Source organism: Cantharellus anzutake, assembly GCF_015039405.1.
Source record: "Cantharellus anzutake strain C23 chromosome Unknown EI90scaffold_16, whole genome shotgun sequence".
Taxonomy (NCBI): Eukaryota; Fungi; Basidiomycota; class Agaricomycetes; order Cantharellales; family Hydnaceae; genus Cantharellus; species Cantharellus anzutake.
The window spans coordinates 1,327,838-1,343,889 of NW_024066966.1; the positions used below are offsets into that span (position 1 = coordinate 1,327,838).

General features: G+C 49.6%; 9 protein-coding genes across 9 annotated transcripts; 5 read left to right on the forward strand and 4 right to left on the reverse strand.

Annotated features, from left to right (window-relative positions):
• Window positions 1-6: 6 nt before the first annotated feature.
• On the reverse strand, window positions 7-1,047 carry EI90DRAFT_535623 (uncharacterized protein). The gene is made up of 3 exons (XM_039067750.1): window positions 806-1,047; window positions 685-752; window positions 7-628 (listed from the first exon to the last, which is right to left on the reverse strand). Exons 2-3 carry the CDS (start codon window positions 695-697, stop codon window positions 168-170), a joined length of 474 nt encoding a protein of 157 aa, XP_038918053.1. The 5' UTR covers window positions 698-752; window positions 806-1,047; the 3' UTR covers window positions 7-167.
• A 7-nt stretch (window positions 1,048-1,054) lies between these two features.
• Window positions 1,055-1,846, forward strand: EI90DRAFT_3280352 (RNA-binding domain-containing protein). Its single transcript, XM_039066758.1, has 5 exons — window positions 1,055-1,245; window positions 1,287-1,403; window positions 1,444-1,520; window positions 1,575-1,652; window positions 1,675-1,846. Exons 1-5 carry the CDS (start codon window positions 1,085-1,087, stop codon window positions 1,710-1,712), a joined length of 471 nt encoding a protein of 156 aa, XP_038918054.1. The 5' UTR covers window positions 1,055-1,084; the 3' UTR covers window positions 1,713-1,846.
• On the reverse strand, window positions 1,575-2,694 carry EI90DRAFT_3051789 (uncharacterized protein). Its single transcript, XM_039059879.1, has 3 exons — window positions 2,204-2,694; window positions 2,040-2,137; window positions 1,575-1,978 (listed from the first exon to the last, which is right to left on the reverse strand). The coding sequence occupies exons 1-3, from the start codon at window positions 2,628-2,630 to the stop codon at window positions 1,817-1,819; spliced, it is 687 nt and encodes a 228-aa protein (XP_038918055.1). The 5' UTR covers window positions 2,631-2,694; the 3' UTR covers window positions 1,575-1,816.
• Window positions 2,615-4,232, forward strand: EI90DRAFT_2970765 (uncharacterized protein). Its single transcript, XM_039055698.1, has 3 exons — window positions 2,615-3,061; window positions 3,117-3,315; window positions 3,369-4,232. The coding sequence occupies exons 1-3, from the start codon at window positions 2,702-2,704 to the stop codon at window positions 4,007-4,009; spliced, it is 1,200 nt and encodes a 399-aa protein (XP_038918056.1). The 5' UTR covers window positions 2,615-2,701; the 3' UTR covers window positions 4,010-4,232.
• Window positions 4,093-4,927, reverse strand: EI90DRAFT_535636 (vacuolar protein sorting 55). Its single transcript, XM_039067751.1, has 3 exons — window positions 4,795-4,927; window positions 4,653-4,745; window positions 4,093-4,561 (listed from the first exon to the last, which is right to left on the reverse strand). The coding sequence occupies exons 1-3, from the start codon at window positions 4,808-4,810 to the stop codon at window positions 4,278-4,280; spliced, it is 393 nt and encodes a 130-aa protein (XP_038918057.1). The 5' UTR covers window positions 4,811-4,927; the 3' UTR covers window positions 4,093-4,277.
• Window positions 4,928-5,209: 282 nt separating this feature from the next.
• EI90DRAFT_3051796 (MFS general substrate transporter) lies at window positions 5,210-8,190 on the forward strand (the record flags this gene model as incomplete). The annotated part of the gene is made up of 9 exons (XM_039059880.1): window positions 5,210-5,230; window positions 5,643-5,789; window positions 5,843-5,914; window positions 5,969-6,060; window positions 6,123-6,240; window positions 6,302-6,398; window positions 6,460-7,175; window positions 7,229-7,441; window positions 7,498-8,190. 9 exons carry the CDS (start codon window positions 5,210-5,212, stop codon window positions 7,876-7,878), a joined length of 1,857 nt encoding a protein of 618 aa, XP_038918058.1. The 3' UTR covers window positions 7,879-8,190.
• Window positions 8,191-8,456: 266 nt separating this feature from the next.
• Window positions 8,457-10,805, forward strand: EI90DRAFT_3121642 (major facilitator superfamily domain-containing protein; the record flags this gene model as incomplete). Its single annotated transcript, XM_039063423.1, has 7 exons — window positions 8,457-8,651; window positions 8,704-8,775; window positions 8,833-8,924; window positions 8,994-9,115; window positions 9,333-9,421; window positions 9,487-10,047; window positions 10,098-10,805. The coding sequence occupies 7 exons, from the start codon at window positions 8,457-8,459 to the stop codon at window positions 10,803-10,805; spliced, it is 1,839 nt and encodes a 612-aa protein (XP_038918059.1).
• A 57-nt stretch (window positions 10,806-10,862) lies between these two features.
• Window positions 10,863-11,673, reverse strand: EI90DRAFT_536621 (uncharacterized protein). Its single transcript, XM_039067752.1, has 2 exons — window positions 11,447-11,673; window positions 10,863-11,393 (listed from the first exon to the last, which is right to left on the reverse strand). The coding sequence occupies exons 1-2, from the start codon at window positions 11,508-11,510 to the stop codon at window positions 11,041-11,043; spliced, it is 417 nt and encodes a 138-aa protein (XP_038918060.1). The 5' UTR covers window positions 11,511-11,673; the 3' UTR covers window positions 10,863-11,040.
• An 864-nt stretch (window positions 11,674-12,537) lies between these two features.
• Window positions 12,538-14,792, forward strand: EI90DRAFT_3121643 (major facilitator superfamily domain-containing protein; the record flags this gene model as incomplete). Its single annotated transcript, XM_039063424.1, has 8 exons — window positions 12,538-12,729; window positions 12,780-12,851; window positions 12,908-12,999; window positions 13,062-13,179; window positions 13,233-13,335; window positions 13,388-14,098; window positions 14,181-14,365; window positions 14,427-14,792. 8 exons carry the CDS (start codon window positions 12,538-12,540, stop codon window positions 14,790-14,792), a joined length of 1,839 nt encoding a protein of 612 aa, XP_038918061.1.
• Between the last annotated feature and the right edge of the window lie 1,260 nt (window positions 14,793-16,052).

The window sequence follows — 16,052 nt, forward strand, 5'->3', positions numbered from 1 at the left end:
CACGCATATTATTCCGTTAGCTACAAGCGGAGTCACGGTACACTTGACCCAATCACATTGCACAGGCTCGGCGCCTATTTGTCATTACATAATACTCTTGATAAGCACCCAGATACATGTGCATAACATTTGGCTAGGGTCAAACAATGGACGTCCACCATCCCTCATCATTCATCCAAGGGAGCTAGTGGAAAGTCGCTCCCGAATGGGCTTGAATCCAAGAAGAAAATAGCGCTGTCCTCCGGTACCATCCAACACGATCCATCCAGACAATCTTCTAACTCGGTTACAACTGGGCAAATTTTCCAGATCGGAAGCCCGCTCCTTCTCGGTGCCTGCTTTCCCCTCTTCAAACTAGGTGGTGATGGTGTCTGGGGAGACAAGAGTGAGGGACGACCGACGGGAGATTTTCGTTTCGATGAGCGACGGGCAACCTTTGTTGGCGGAGCTGTTGAAGTTCTTGTTTGGGAAGAGGGCGGCGTCAGGAGCTGTGGATTCAGTGCGGATGATGCCGCAACTTCCTTCCCAATAGGTCTCAATTCAGGCCGCTGGGGGATTTCGACACAATCTAAAATGTACCGTATCGGTGGTCGCTGGGCAGCATGATGCCGCTTGGGTTTACGTTGACCTAATAACAAGAGGATTGGTGAACTTCATCTACAAGCGATGAGTTGGAATCATTGCCTTTGAAAGACATTTGGGGCCAAAATGAAGATACTGGCCAATTGATAGTTCTCTAGCGAAGGCTTTCACTGGAGATCGTTATTCTATTGGTGGCGCCTATTGCAAAATAAAGCACACCCACCGAGGGTAAGGATTGAGATCGGGCCCTGTCTTTTAGCAGCGTCGAGGATGGGAGTCGCAATCAATTTCCTAATTTCCACGCGATTCGTTCAACCTAAACTTCTGTTGAGGTTGGTTTAATCGACCAACTCTTTCAGAACTGGGAAGCGTAGATGAACATGCAGCAGCGAAACATTCCGCACGATCGCCCGGATTCCCTCTAAATCTAACTAAGTAGTTTCATCGGGTCCGAGGATTGAATGAGGTGCAGCGATCGCACGTGACCCGACTGATCGCAAACATGGAGGACGGCGCAAAAAGCAAAAAGACCATTTTCATCGGTGGATTGAGTGAAGAGGCCGATCAAGAAGCGCTGATAAACGCTTTTTCAACTTTCGGAGACATCATCGATATACAGATCCCCACCGCATCATCTGACAACCGGGAGAACCCAAACGGCATGTTCAAACATCACTTGCTTCGAACGCGCCGCTTACAGACAGCGCCCAGTTAGCTCCCGGGCCACATCGAGGATATGCATTCATTACATATTCTAATGCCCTTGACGCGCAAGATGCAATTGATAATATGGATTTGAATGTGTTCAGGCAAGTGCGATGGTACGTCCGGCTGCTGGCTCAGCTTTCACGCTCCTTCCAGTGGCAGGGTAATTCGGGTCAATCTTGCTCGCCCCCAAAAAGGGGCTCTTGCTCAGACTCCAGCATTCGGGCGGGCCAGTGAGTGGATCCACTCTGTGTTCGTACTCGAGTTGACGAATAATGTGATTACAGTTTGGGAGTCAGAAGAATGGCTCAAAACTTATGCCAGACCTGTCCAAAGCATCGGAACAGGGTCAAAGAGCCCTGGAGGTCAAGAAAGGGAGGGGCGGAGAACAGGATGAACAGGCGAACGGTGCGATGGAAGAATGAGATCTGTTATGTTGAGTTCGCTCACCCTCAACTTCGCTGTTTGAACTTTACTCTTACGGTCCCAAGCACATTATATGGAATGACATAAAGCATGTCATACATAATCAAACCTTGAACATGCTTCTCGCCTCCGCTAATGTCTTTTGATGGTATATGAGATCGTGCAAGCGACCAAGTTTGGCAGCATCCGCCGGCCGATCCAGTGCATACTTTAGGGCATCGGCAGTCAGCTTGGGTTTTGCTTGCCCTCGCACCGCGGTTGTACACTGGAGAGTTCGACATGTAAAAAAAAACGTTCATGTAACTGCGGGTGGGTTGGATACTCGCCAGCTGTTCTATAAACTCTATAACAATCTCCTCCATTACATTGACTGAATCCGGAGCTGGACTCGCGTCGTCACCGAAAGCAAACATTAACGCCCTCACTGCATGGGTTGCCGCATAGGACTTCAGTAGAAGAACAGGAATTGATAAATAAGCAGTTGTCCTACATTCTCTCGTAAATATCCCTCTAAGCGACTGCCCCCTTCGTGCTCCCGGAGGAACCGCTCTAGCTTGCTGCACAGGCGTACCAGCAGGAGTAGATCCTGGCGCCGTGCCAGCGATGGTGGGAGTTTGGGTCTGAATTGGTGGCACGTACGCTTGGAAGTGAGTTTGAGTCGCTGGAGGAAGGGCAAGATGGAAAGCAGGGGAGGAGTAGCGCGGTTGATTGGTCGAGCCATAGAAAGAAGCTGGAGGGAGTGGCGGAGGAGGTTGAGAGCGAGGAACCAGGGTTGGTATGTTGGGATTTACGCCTGCTGTCGGCTTCGGTGGCCATGGTGACGAAGCAGTGGGAGATGCTCCGGCGATCGAGGTGGGCGTTGGTGTTGGTGTTGGTGTCGGCGTCGGGTTGGTTGTTGCGGGTGGCCGGGACGCCATTAGTTTGAGTTAACCACGATGCCACTGGTCAAATCAGGAGTACATCGGCGCCGACCCAAACAAGGAGCAACATGTCAACGAAACTCTCCTTCGCCCTTGGCAAGCCAAAACCAAAGGGAGGAGCCGCTCCTGCACCCCTTACGCGGAAGGCACCTGTCTTCGGCTCTTTTGAGGATGACGACGTCACTGATGCTGCTCCAACCGCTCTGGACTCTCGGCCCGCAATGCTAGATGTGAATCGACACCTCGCGGCTCGCAGCGTCTCAGCATCTGCTACAAATGGCAGCCCTAACCGGGCTGTTAAGAAGAAGATGGAGAAAGAGATTTCTATCGACCCGACTGTATACGAATATGACGAGGTGTACGATCAAATGAAGGAGGCTCAAGCCAAATCAAAGGCAGCGAAGGTATCAGAGGATTCTGAGCGTAAAGTGCGCACATCATTTCCCTTATTTCATGGGATGCGACTCTTACTCTTTTTCAAAGCCCAAATATATTGGCTCTTTACTGGCATCTGCAGAAACTCGAAGACTCGATCGTATACGTGCAGAAGAAGTTATGATTCAGCGAGAACGTGAGCAAGAAGGCGACATGTACGCCGACAAAGAAAGATATGTAACTCAGGCATACAAGGAGCAAATGGAAATGGTAAGGCAGGCAGAGAAGGAGGAAAAGGAGCGAGAAGGTGAGTGAGACTCCTGCTTCACCATCAAACGATTCTCACCCAGAAATTCACAGAACAAGAGCGTACCAAGCGAGGCGCGGGGGGCATGACACATTTCTACGCTCAGCTTCTGCAACAGTCTGAAGAGGAGCACGCAGCCTCAGTGGCAGCAACCACAGTCAAAGGACCCACATTTCCTGATGTACCTGCCAACCTCACCATCACAAAACCTCTCAAACCGGCTGCTAAGTCAGATGCCCTTCTTGCTCAGCTCGCGCGCGACGAAGGGAAAGAGGTTGAGCTCAACGATGATAGCCAGATTGTCGATAGGCGAGAGCTTCTATCTGCTGGTTTAAACTTGAGTGGCGTTAATACTCGACGGCTCGGGGGGCTGCTTTCTTCACGCACCAAGAAGGCCACTGACGAGCCCATAAACACGCATACAGCAGTTGGATCAGCCGCTACTAAACGGGAGATTCGGGAGCGGCAGCAACGCCTCATCGAATCTCAGCTTGAGGAGGAGAAAGAGAGGGTCGCGCAAGCGAAGAAAGAACGGGAGCAAGAAGCGAGAGAGCGTGTGGTGAAAAGAAAAAATGATGATGAGGCGGTTATCAGCGCTAGAGAGCGCTATCTTGAACGGAAGCGACGGAAACTCGAAGAATTGCAAGCTAGCGGGGAAGCAGCATCGGACTCTCAGGAAACAGGTTTAGGATGACTTATTCCAAGGTTGTATTATTATGCATTTCACACGATATCTTCCGTTCATCGACACACCTCTAAGAAGCACCATACGTCGCACGCCTACCGATGGCTTAGATAGTGCCAACCCTTTTAGCCCATGACACAATTGTGTTTGTCCTTGGGGGAGCACTCAATACATACATGCAGTTATACACTGCTATCTGCCGGGAAGAATACAGTCAAACCGCGGGCGCGCGAGCAGAATATATATATATTGAACAACGCCCAGGCTCCATGATGACTCAGAACTCATCGTTGTCTTGTTTGAATACTGCAGCATATGCCATAATTGTCCCGTACACCAGTGCACCGCCGAATATTGACATGAAAGAGGCCCATGGGTGGATGATTTGGGAGTGTGCCAGGACGATAGGCAGTGCAAATCCAGTGGCTACCATAATGGAGGTAGTAAACCTGCCAAAATCAATGATGGGGGATGTGTTATCATATTCGGCGGAAAAGTCGGATGACCGGGTGCATGCTGAGGCGAGAGCATTCGGAAAGGGCGCCAGGAAGAATATAAGCGCTGCGTGAAGTCGACGGCGCCCAAATTGTTGGTAAGATGGGACAGATTAAGACAGAATCCATGTGGATTCCACGGTGGAAAGGTCACATACCCACTAATATTGGAAGCCAGTTGTTCCAGAGCGCGCACGATAGGATGAGGGACAGAAAACCAAACGCCAGAACAAATGAAAGCAAAATTACGGCTAAAGTTGTTTCTCAGTGGGGGCCACGCGCAGTAGCACTAATGCTCACTCTTAAGGCCTGCCATGAAGTGCCGATAAAGTGCGTTGTTGGAGGTCAGCAACTCTGCGTGCTCAGGATCACTGCCACACTCCCATCACATGCTTCTCCAATTTATCAACAGACCCCTCCAGTGGCATCGCGGTTGCATTACATGGGCAGGAGTATTGGCACTGATCTAGGATGGCCGTTTCGGCCTTGGTGACTGGAATAATGGTCAAGCGATGGAAATATTAAGCACTAGGAAAATATGTACAAGATGTGTGTGAATAATTGCACGCTTCAAGCAAGAAAGCTATCTCACTTCAGTTCCCGATATGCGAAAGGAGAGAAAAATTCGTCGAGGTGGCTTTTACATAAGCCATCCATGACTGAGCCCATCGTTGTGGGTCCCAAGAAAGGAAATGGTGGATAATCTTGGTGAAAGATGTCCGTGCACAACAATTATGTAAGTGGTGCCAATACTCACCACCGAAAGAAATTTACTTAGGTAACGGGGGATGCGAATATGACCCAATCAAGCCGAAGCAGTGACACCGCGCGCCAGGGGTCCCTAGTTGACAGCTGCGTAACTGGGCGCAGTCATTTCTCGTTTTCTAGGTGCATAGTGACTCCTGAGGCCCCGCTTTAGGCGACCTCCGTAGTTTTCACAATTACGTCCTTGCCTTCTACGCACGACTTTACCCTTCCTTCGTATCCCTTTGGCCTGCAGTTTCCCGTGACTGAGCCGCAGCGTTTCAGGGGGATAGCACATCCTCGCACTATAAGAGTCCTAGGGAACCCGTCTATACCACTTTGCCACCAAGTCGATATATTCATCATACCCCTAATCGCATGTCCACTACAAATCATCGTATGAGACTTACTCTCCCCCGATAACCACTCAACCAGCAGAGCAGCAGCACATGGAAGAGGAAAGAGAGCCGCGAGGATTCAGGAAATTTTGGAGTCGCTGGGGCCTTCTGATCAAACTTATGCTTGCTCTGCTCTTCCCTATCCTGCTTGAGGTGGACTTTTGTCTCACATCCCGTGGTCGTTGCACTAATATGGAGTACCTTAGACTTTGGACTATACTGTCGTTGCTAGCGCCCAGCCCCAAATAGCATCTTCGTTCAACCGGTTGAACCTTCAGGTGAGCGTTCCTTGGCTTGCATTTTGCACGTTCTGGTTTGAGATTTTCCCATAGAGTTGGGTTGGAACAAGTTATGTCATCACCAGCACCTCTTTCCTCCCTGTATTCGCCAACATCACAAATATATTTGGGCGGTATGGCACTATGTGAGTTCTCTTCCGCGTATTACGTATCTCGCCATCTGACGATGATGGATGAACCAATACAGTCAATTTGCCCTCATCGTCTTCGCCATCGGATCGATCCTCTCGACTGCGGCTCAAAGTATGCCCATGCTTCTAGCAGGTCGAGGGATATCCGGAGTCGGAGCCGCTGCGCTCTTGACCGTGAGTATACCCCAATCTTCCATTTTAGCATCAGGACACTCATTGGTTTGGCAAACCACAGGTAACACGCGTCATTTTTGCAGATAATCGGAACCTTCAAACCAATGCTATACAAACAACCATGCTATCCCTGCTATTTGCTGTTGGTTATTCCATCGGCACGTCTCTGTTTCTTTTCGTTCCTGCAATTTCCCCACGCAGCTGACTTGCATGTCATAGGACCCCTTATTGGTGGATTCCTGGCTTCAGTCTCCTTCCGCTGGATCTTCGCCATTAACCTTCCCATTTGTGCTGCGAGCTTGATTCTTTGCTTCCTCTTTGTTCGGAACGAGCTTCGAGGACCCCAGCACGATCCTCGTGATGACCTTCCCGGACGTGCCAGACCAAATCGGTACAGATTCCTAGTTCGGCTCTCCAAAGTTGATTGGATAGGCTCATTCATCTGTGTTTCTGCCCTCATCCTTGTTCTTCTCGGCCTGAACTGGGGATCGACTCGCGAATGGAATCAAGCCAAGGTCATCGCGGCTCTCGTAATTGGAGGCATACTGTTTCTTGTATTTCTCACCTGGGAATTCTACCTTGGGCGATACGAGATCACTCTTAATGCGGATGGAACAATAAGGGCACCCTTCAACCCGGATTCTTCAACTGCAGATGGGGAGGGTGTTTTACCGAAGGAGCCTCCACGTCTCATCTTCCACACGGTTCGCATGTTACCCCTTTACATTTTCAAGACCTACAATGTATCCACTATCTCTATTGCATCTTTTGCTGGTGGAATGCTCTTGTTCGGTTGCTTGTACTTTATCGCCATCTACTTCAACATTGCGGCCGGTTACTCCAGCACGAGATCCGGAGCGCAGCTTCTATACTTTACCCCAGGCCTCGGGACCGGATTCTACATAGCGATGGTTATTATCCGACGCTTCAAACAGGTAGTTAAACTCAATTTCCCGCTGCAACACCAGAGCTAACATTTATGCCTCAGCCTAAATACGCTGTTGTAATTGGACAACACCTTCAGCCCATTGGTATTGGACTTTTGGCAATGGCAATGAGCAATAACAGTAAGCCGCAGATTAGCGGCTTCCTGGCAGTTTGCGGGATCAGTGTCGGCATGACAATTGGAACTGCCGAGATGGTTGCACGTTTTGCTCTCGCAGATCAACATACAGCTATTTCGGTGACCATAAACCTCTTCGTAAGCCCTCTCCCCTACTTCCGACCAAATGCATACTTAAGCAATCGATCCTGTAGTTCCTATTGGCGGGAGGAACGATTGGCCTTGCTCAACAATCTGCAGTACTCGAGACCAAAGTTCGCTCCTACATCAGCAACCTCCTAATTACCCACCAAATCTCCTCGTCTGACGCACTTGCCATCGCTCGTAGCCTGGGTTCCATTGGTCGAGCAGACGAAGGGGGAATTGACCACCTTCCATCTGAGCTCAAGTCATTCGTCCAGGACGCGTACCGATATGGTACTAAATGGGCATTTTACTCGATTATACCATGGCTTATCGTTGGTGCACTCCCCTGCCTATTCCTGGATACAATACCTTTGTCTGGGGTCACTGAAGGAAATTCAACAATCGAGAAACGCAGGGAAGATCATCCTCGGGGCACTACGCATGAGTAGAGCGATGAAATCGAGCTGGGACCGGGGGTTGGGATCGGGGGCGATGCGCAGAATACATGAACGAAGCTATCAAGCAGGTAGACGGAACATCTCGAGGTCTCCAGCCGACGTCGCTTGTCCCAAAATATGACCGCTTGCCAACGTGCGTTTGTGGTGGGTTCTTTGGATTCGATCATGTGCTGTTTCTCTGAAGTGTAACGGATGTGATAACGGTACTCAATCATTCCCCTTTTTTGGTCCAGTGTGGGGCTCCAAATGAAGACATCACCATTCACTTACTTAAGTGGAAACAACTGGTTCCGAATTTGAAAAGACTGATACATAGAAGCTAGATGTGACTGCGCATCTTCCCACTTCCTGATAAACCCATTGAATTGGGTCATAGGCATGGCTCTTGAGGTTCTCTACTTGTGGATGTCCCCCGCAGCTTTCATTTCTGCTCCATACTTTATTTGCACACCGTTGTTTGCGTGTGGTTTGGACTGCCGCAGCATTTCGAAGCGGGGTTCTCCTCGCAAGCTTTAGTTCATTGCATAAGAGTGTTGAACCCTGGCGGCGTCCACAACAAGCTCTACGACATGCTCATCTCAAAACCATCCGATGAGATCTGCTCTCCCTCGATAACTATTGGTCCTCCTCAGCTATTGGAGCGACAGCATGCCCCCGAGAGGGGTGAGGAGATCAAGCCTCTGAGGGGATTCAAAGGATTTTGGAATCGTTGGCGTCTTCAGATCAAACTCTTGATTGCCCTGCTTTTCCCTATCTTGCTTGAGGTAGACCCTTGTATCGCGCCGTGCGACCGATGCGCTGATCACAGCACCGTAGGCTCTGGACTACACTGTCGTCGCCAGCGCCCAGCCTCGAATAGCATCCTCCTTCAACCGGTTAGACCTTCAAGTGAGCGTTCCTTGACCTACACTTTATTTGTTTTGCATCAAGACTGTCCACTTACAGAGTTGGATCGGAACGAGCTATATCCTTACCAGCACCTCTTTCCTCCCTGTGTTCGCGAACCTCATGAATATTTTCGGGCGGTATGCTGTAATGTAAGATTCTATCGAAACATGAGTGCCAAGCGTCTCATCATCTGACGACGACCAAAATAATTGGTGCAGCCAACTCGCGCTGAGTATCTTCGCGATTGGATCAGCCCTCTCGACCGCGGCTCAAAACATGCCTATGCTCTTAGCAGGTCGGGGTATCTCCGGAGTTGGGGCTGCTGCTCTCTTGACTGTTCGTAAACTACACTCTTCGTTCTACTGGTCGCCTCGGAATACTCATTAATGTGGAAAACACCAGGTAACGCGCGTCATTTTCACTGACATATTGGGTTTACGAAACACTGCAATGCCAATGGCTGTGATAATGATGCTATTTTGCATTAGTTATTCGCTAGGTTTTACTTCCGCTTCAATCATACTGTCTACTCTATGGAGCTGACGTGCCTGCCATAGGACCCCTCATTGGTGGACTTCTGGTCTCAGTCTCGTTCCGCTGGATCTTTGCGATCAACCTGCCTATTGCTGTTGCGAGCTCGATTCTTGTGTTTCTCCTCCTTCGGAACGAACTTCGAGGCCCCCAGCACGATCCACGCGATGACCTTTCGAGACGCGCAAATCAAATAAGCACAAATTCCTTGTTCAACTCTCCGAAGTTGATTGGATAGGCTCATTCGTCTTTGTTTCTGCCCTCCTTCTTATTCTGCTCGGTCTCAACTGGGGATCGACGCAGGAATGGAATCAAGGCAAGGTCATTGTGACGCTCGTGACTGGAGGCATGTTGGTTCTTGCATTTCTCGCCTGGGAGCTCTATCTTGGACGATACGAGGTTATTGTCAACGCAGATGGAACAATAAGGTCCTCCCTCAACCCAGACTCTTCAATTGTAAGCGGGGAACATGTTCTACCGAAGAAGCCTTCGTGTCTCGTTACCCATACGGTTCGCATGTTACCTCTTCACATCTTCGAGGCGTACAATGTAGCTGCCATTTCGATTGCCTGCTTGGCGGGTGGGATGTTAATGTTTGGTTGCCTGTACGTTATCGCTATCTATTTCAACATCGCTGTTGGTTACTCGAGCGCGAGAGCTGGAACACAACTTGTGTGGTTCAACACCGGTCTTGGTCCCGGTTTCTGCCTATCCATGGCCATTACCCGACGTTTAAAGCAAGTGAGTAAGCGTGGGCTCCCACTGGAAACGACGCTGACTTGTGTGGACAGCCTAAATACGCTGTCGCGTTTGGGCAACTCCTTCAGCCTATTGGTACCGGGCTATTGGGAATGGCGACAGCTAATAATTACATGTCGGAGATCATTGTTTTCCAAGTTCTTTGTGGGATCAGTATTGGTATGACGCTCGGGGTTACGGACATGGTTGCCCAGTTCGCTCTTGCAAGTAAACATACGATTCTCGTGGTCACCATGAACCTCTTCGTGAGCTCATTCTCAGTCTTCCTCAGATCAGATGCATACTTAGAAGAACGGATCTTACAGTTCGTAATGGCAGGAGGAACAATTGGCCTTGCTCAGCAATCCGCGGTACTCCAGTCCAAAGTTCGCTCCTACATTAACTACCTCGAAAGTACGCACCAAATCTCCCTCTCCGACGCTATTACCATCATGAGCAATCTGGGCTCTCTCGACCAAGGAAAAGGGTACGGGATCGACCAACTCCCGTCCCGTCTTAAGTCGTTTGTCCAGGAGGCGTATGGACATGGGACAAGCTGGGCCTTCTACTCGATTATACCATGGCTTGCTATTGGTGCACTCCCATGCTTGTTCCTGGACGATGTCCAGGTGCCTGAGGACACTGGCGGAGATATAACAACTGAAGAACACAAGAATGATGAGTCTCAAGGCGTCAGCGTTGCGCGAGGTGACGAGCATCGAGCCGAGGTCTCCGAATACGTCCGGAGCTCGTGGACGTGATATACAACATGAGAATCGATAGGATAGGGTATCTCAAAACCTCCAGCTGACGTCGGTAAGATGCGCACGCTGGCCCACCTCCAGTGGGACTTGCAGGACGCGAGGTGTGCTTGGAACGGATATAGCGCTGCCAGTTTGTTAAATTTAGATTCAAAATTTGGTCTCATTGGATGACGGTACTGCGATCACAACGAAATTGAGAATCACGCAGTCGGCCAGTGCTGGCAAATAACTATTAAAAAGAATTCGATGTTTTAACGGATCCTCCAATATATGTACCAAGCGGCGACATACCAAATTGTTGTTCGTATATTTCTCTACCATGATAAACTGCGTTCAGACAACTTCGGAACGAATGTGTCGCTATGATGAGTGGCAGTTGCAAGTACCAGCAAATGAGACAATTGGGAGAAACAAGATTTAAGTAACTGATATCACTAGGACCTATCTGCTGTACATAAACTATACCCACTGCAACCATAATGAAGGTATCACACGAAACAATGTCTGATGAAAGGCCTGGAAGGACGGCCGGGGACGCCAAATGGGTCGAGGGGCCGGCTCCTATGGGCCTAAGTTGGGGCTGAGCTGTTTTCTCAGAATGAACAGAGAAAGGATGCGTAAATGGACAGTTCACCCACCGAGAAAAGGCACTGAATGAATCCTCAGGGAAATGATGGCAGCAAAGAGGACGCCATGGGCCATAATGGTGACGAAGACGTCGCAAATACCTGCTCAGCGAGCTCCGCACAATATCGCAGACAAAGCTTGAAGGCTTCCCACCGATGACGCAGGGAGATAGGGAAGCCGTGGTAGAGGGGTTCATAGTCTGGTGGGACAAGGGTCATTGCAGTTGAGCTCAGCATGCAGCATGCTTCGAACCCGAACTGAACTGCGACATTCCTGGCGGGGTGACCTATCATGTTAGTCCCCACAGAGTGGAGCTGAATGGTGCTAGGCTACGCACCTGCGCTCGCAGTTCGATTCGAGAATGCAAGATCCGAACCAATGTATCTACGATTGGTTATGCCGGGCAAAGATAAGGCAAAGGCTTGGAGGCCAATCGGCTGCGAAGGGTATGTAATTATTATATTATCAAGGACTTTTCGGATACATAATATATTATAGGTCTAGCCATGACCAGTACTGTACTTCAGCGGCTGCCGCAGCTGGGTGAGATCGCTGCAAGCTCTCGGTAGGGTTGAACGCAGTGAGCATCTAGGCCCCTTTGCAGCTCGGCGAGAGCACCAGATACTTGGAGTCCTCTGAGGCGGCTCCCATACCTTCGGTAACCTGCCTCGTGCCTCAGCCGAGCGGTAACAAGTCACAGAGGAGCCCGATGAGGATTCGGATGTGGCATCAGGATCGGATACACAGCCTGGCTTCGAGAGCGTTTCTTCATACAACCACCAGCATTCATCTACTGAATTCTTAGCTGTGCCTTCATTCAAACGATAGTCAGATAGGAGCCTATTATATCCAGTCATAATCTGCGGTTGTGTAGCTAGCTTCCCGCTTTTGGACGTCCTATGTAGTTTTCATCCCACGTCCCTGCTGATACTAGCGATCTGCGTTATCCTTCTTTGTGCCCATTGTTAGCCTGCCGAGCATTGGTTCACTGCGCCGCAGTGCTTACCTTGGCGCACTCTTCTCATGATCAACTGCATAAGACTCTCGGCATCGCGTGGCATGTCCCCTTGACATCAAGCTAACATACCCACACCTTGGCGGCATGCCTATCACCGCACCACCTCATGAAATTCGTTCCCCCTCAAGTGCCACTGGCCATTCTCAGTCATCAGAGCAACGATGTACGCCCGAGAAGGATGAACCTAAGCCGCTGGGAGGTTTGAGAGGGTTTTGGAAGCGCTGGCGTCTTCTGATCAAAATGATGATTGCCTTACTCTTCCCGATCTTTCTTGAGGTAGATTCTTCCACAACTTCATGTGATTGGCGCGCTGACAGAACACTAAGACCTTGGATGCCACTGTTGTTGCTAGCGCCCAACCTCAGATCGCTTCCGCATTTAACAGTTTGGACTTGGAGGTGAAAGACGCCCTTTTCTTTCACTTATACTCTGGCTTAACACTGTTCATTTACAGAGCTGGGTTGGAACAAGCTATTCCGCCACCAGTACCGCTTTCCTCCTTGTGTTCGCCAACCTCACGAATATTTTCGGGCGGTATGCTACTATGTAAGGCCCTATTCAGGCATATATTATATCCCCCACCATCTAATCCCAACGGGTCGGCACAGTCAATTCGCTCTGATTGTCTTCGCGATTGGATCGGCTCTCTCGACTGGGGCTCAAAACATGCCAATGCTCTTGGCAGGACGGGGAATATCCGGAGTCGGAACTGCTGCTCTTGTGACCGTAAGCTCACCGGGCTCTCATATTCGAAACACTGGTGGATATAACAACCTCAGGCTACACGCGTCATCTTCGCAGATACCAAAAATATTCGATCAAGTTCAATACACGCCATAATGATATCTCTGCTGTTTTCTGTTGGCTATTCTACAGGTCTCAGTTCATCTTTGTTCATACTGTCTGCTCCATCTAACTTGTTTGTTCACCGTAGGACCCGTCATTGGTGGAGCCCTATCTACAGTCTCGTTCCGCTGGATCTTTGCCATTAACCTGCCTATTTCCGTTGCAAGCATGATTCTTGTTTTCCTTCTCCTTCGAGATGACCTTCCTGGGCCCCAGCACGATCCTCGTGATGACCTTCCCGGACGCGCCAGACCAAATGGGCATAACCTTCTTTTTCGGCTCTCTAAAATCGATTGGATAGGCTCATTAATCTTTGTTTTTGCCAGCATCCTCATTCTACTTGGGCTGAACTGGGGATCGACGCGCGGGTGGGATCAGAGTAGGGTTATTATAACTCTTGTAGCTGGAGGCATCCTGCTTTTGGTATTTCTCTCCTGGGAGCTCTATCTTGGGCGTTACGAAATCACTCCCAATGCGGATGGGACAACGAAGTCGTATCCAGCTCCCTTAATTACGGGTGGAGAAATTGTTCTACCGAAGGAGCCTCCACGTCTCATCACCCACACGGTCCGGATGTTACCCCTTTACATTTTCAAGACCTACAACGTAACTGCCATTTGTACTACTTCCATGGCTATTGGCATGCTCCTGTGCATCTGCTTCTACTTTATGGCCATTTATTTCAACATTGTAGCCGGTTACTCTAGTACACAGTCCGGAGCGCAACTTCTATACTTCCAGCCCGGCCTTGGTGTCGGATTCTACCTCTCTATGGTTCTTGTCCATCGCCTTCAAGCAGGTAATTAGTTTAAAATTTGGTCTCCCACTCATAACGATGATGACATCGTGCGATAGCCAAGTATGTTCTTTCATTCGGACAGCTCCTTCAGCCCATTGGTGTTGGGCTCTTGGGGATGGGTTAGGCAACAAGAATATGGCGGAGATTATTAGTTCCCTATCAATCTGTGGTATTAGTATGGGCATGACGTTCGGAACCGGCGAGATGGTGGCACGTTTCGCGGCTGGAGAAGAACACATGGTTGTTGTAGTGACCTTGAACATCTTCGTGAGCCTTTCTCATTCCGCGCTCGATCAGATGCATACTTAGAAGAATAATCTTTCTTCAGTTCCTAATGGTGGGAGCAACAGTTGGTCTTGCTCAGCAATTTGCGGTATTCGAGTCAAAAGCTCGATCCTATATCGACTACCTCAAAACTACGCACCAAATCTCCTTTTCCGATGCGGCTACCATCACCAGTAGCCTCAGCTCTCTCAGTCATGGAGGCAATGCAATCGACCAACTCCCATCTCATCTCAAGTCGTTTGTCCAGGATGCATATCGATATGGCAGCAAATGGGCAGTTTACTCAATCGTACCGTGGCTTGTCGTCGGTGCACTGCCATGCCTGTTTATAAACAGCATCAAGTTGGCTGACGCGACGGGCGACGTCGTGACAGAGGAACATGAGGAAGGATCACCTGCACAGCAGTAACGCTGCATGGCAGTAGAATCGAGCTGGGGCCGGTAATCGCGGGAGGGTGGGAATACGGTCGGTGGAGATGATGCGTGAACGAGGTCGTCAAGTGCTCAGACAGACCCTTTCGGGGCTGATGACCGCCCGTCAGTCTGACAGATCATCTGGCTCGTGATGACAGAAAGTGCATGTGTAGAACGACACCCGGAGCACCTCCAGAATGTGCAAAGGTATTATTGTGTCGCTCTGGTTCTGAGCTTCAATGCCTGTAATGTGTCGATGTCCTGTACATATTTGCTATCGAATGATGGCCCTGCGGTTGAACCGCAATAGTTACAAGAATGGGAGTTGTAAAAAGTAACACAATCTTGGTAGATAATTCATAATGGTGTGTCCATCCGCTTCACGCGCGGAGATTGCAGCATGGGGCACTCAGGATTCTAAATCTGAAAGCGCTGTGGAAAAGGGCGATTCAGCTCCTCCGTAGCATTTGGCTCATTCAAGCATTCCTCCTACTCTCCATGCACTTGGGTTTGAAGTCACCTAGTTCCTGGTTAGCATGAACATTGTCAAATATAGTAACAGCGTTCTCGATCTCGATCTCTGTTTTCTCACAAATGGATACGAGCGACAATTAGGTTCTTACCAACTTCCATGTCTCTGTCCAACAGCATGGAATGCTTTAAATGCAGAGTAATGGGGGATGGGAGAAGCGAGCCCCCAATGATACCTTGGCAGTGTTCTGTGTCGAGTAAGAAGAATTAGCGGACAGGCGATCACTGCTCAGGGGGGCCCAGCTAGCCATTGGCTAACCCGCTCTGCTGGCTCCTGCCTATGTTCCAAGTTTCCCTCAGTTTCTCCATCTTCATCGACCAATTAGATACATATGTGCGTATAGGCGCCGGGTGCTGATCACTCCACGTCAAATTCGTCAAATCGCCCACCCCAGGAGAAGGACACAAAATACCCATCTGCTTACGAAGTCCTACCAACGTAAATAGTAAGTAGATGCTGCTCTTTGTCGCCCCAGACTCATAGAATAGACCGTAAGAAAATAGAGGCAGCCAAAAATGATTATACTACCTGCCAGTGCGCAAAAGCAAGAGACGCAGATGTCGAACCATTTGAACACATCCAGTGGTAGCGTCGGGTTGATTGGAATTGAGAGGTCTTGAATTGATGGGTTTGGGCCACGCGCGTTTCAAGTTCGAATAGGGGAGCTCCTTCCCAGAAACGAATGGGCTAACGAGGGAAAAAAAAACCAAGGCGCAACACCTT

Excerpts from the sequence above, each read along its gene's own strand:
- EI90DRAFT_3280352 (XM_039066758.1), top strand. The coding sequence starts at position 1,085 with ATGGAGGACGGCGCAAAAAGCAAAAAGACCATTTTCATCGGTGGATTG. Across the intron at positions 1,404-1,443 it reads GTGTTCAGGCAAGTGCGATG|TGGCAGGGTAATTCGGGTCA; the intron begins GTACGTCCGGCT and ends CGCTCCTTCCAG. Across the intron at positions 1,521-1,574 it reads TCCAGCATTCGGGCGGGCCA|TTTGGGAGTCAGAAGAATGG; the intron begins GTGAGTGGATCC and ends ATGTGATTACAG.
- EI90DRAFT_3051789 (XM_039059879.1), bottom strand. The coding sequence starts at position 2,630 with ATGGCGTCCCGGCCACCCGCAACAACCAACCCGACGCCGACACCAACA. Across the intron at positions 2,138-2,203 it reads AGGGATATTTACGAGAGAAT|TGAGGGCGTTAATGTTTGCT; the intron begins GTAGGACAACTG and ends CAACCCATGCAG. Across the intron at positions 1,979-2,039 it reads TAGAGTTTATAGAACAGCTG|TGTACAACCGCGGTGCGAGG; the intron begins GCGAGTATCCAA and ends CGAACTCTCCAG.
- EI90DRAFT_2970765 (XM_039055698.1), top strand. The coding sequence starts at position 2,702 with ATGTCAACGAAACTCTCCTTCGCCCTTGGCAAGCCAAAACCAAAGGGA. Across the intron at positions 3,062-3,116 it reads CAGAGGATTCTGAGCGTAAA|CCCAAATATATTGGCTCTTT; the intron begins GTGCGCACATCA and ends TCTTTTTCAAAG. Across the intron at positions 3,316-3,368 it reads GGAGGAAAAGGAGCGAGAAG|AACAAGAGCGTACCAAGCGA; the intron begins GTGAGTGAGACT and ends AGAAATTCACAG.
- EI90DRAFT_535636 (XM_039067751.1), bottom strand. Across the intron at positions 4,562-4,652 it reads CTGGCTTCCAATATTAGTGG|CGCTTATATTCTTCCTGGCG; the intron begins GTATGTGACCTT and ends GACTTCACGCAG.
- EI90DRAFT_536621 (XM_039067752.1), bottom strand. The coding sequence starts at position 11,510 with ATGGCCCATGGCGTCCTCTTTGCTGCCATCATTTCCCTGAGGATTCAT. Across the intron at positions 11,394-11,446 it reads TCATTCAGTGCCTTTTCTCG|CTCAGCCCCAACTTAGGCCC; the intron begins GTGGGTGAACTG and ends CTGAGAAAACAG.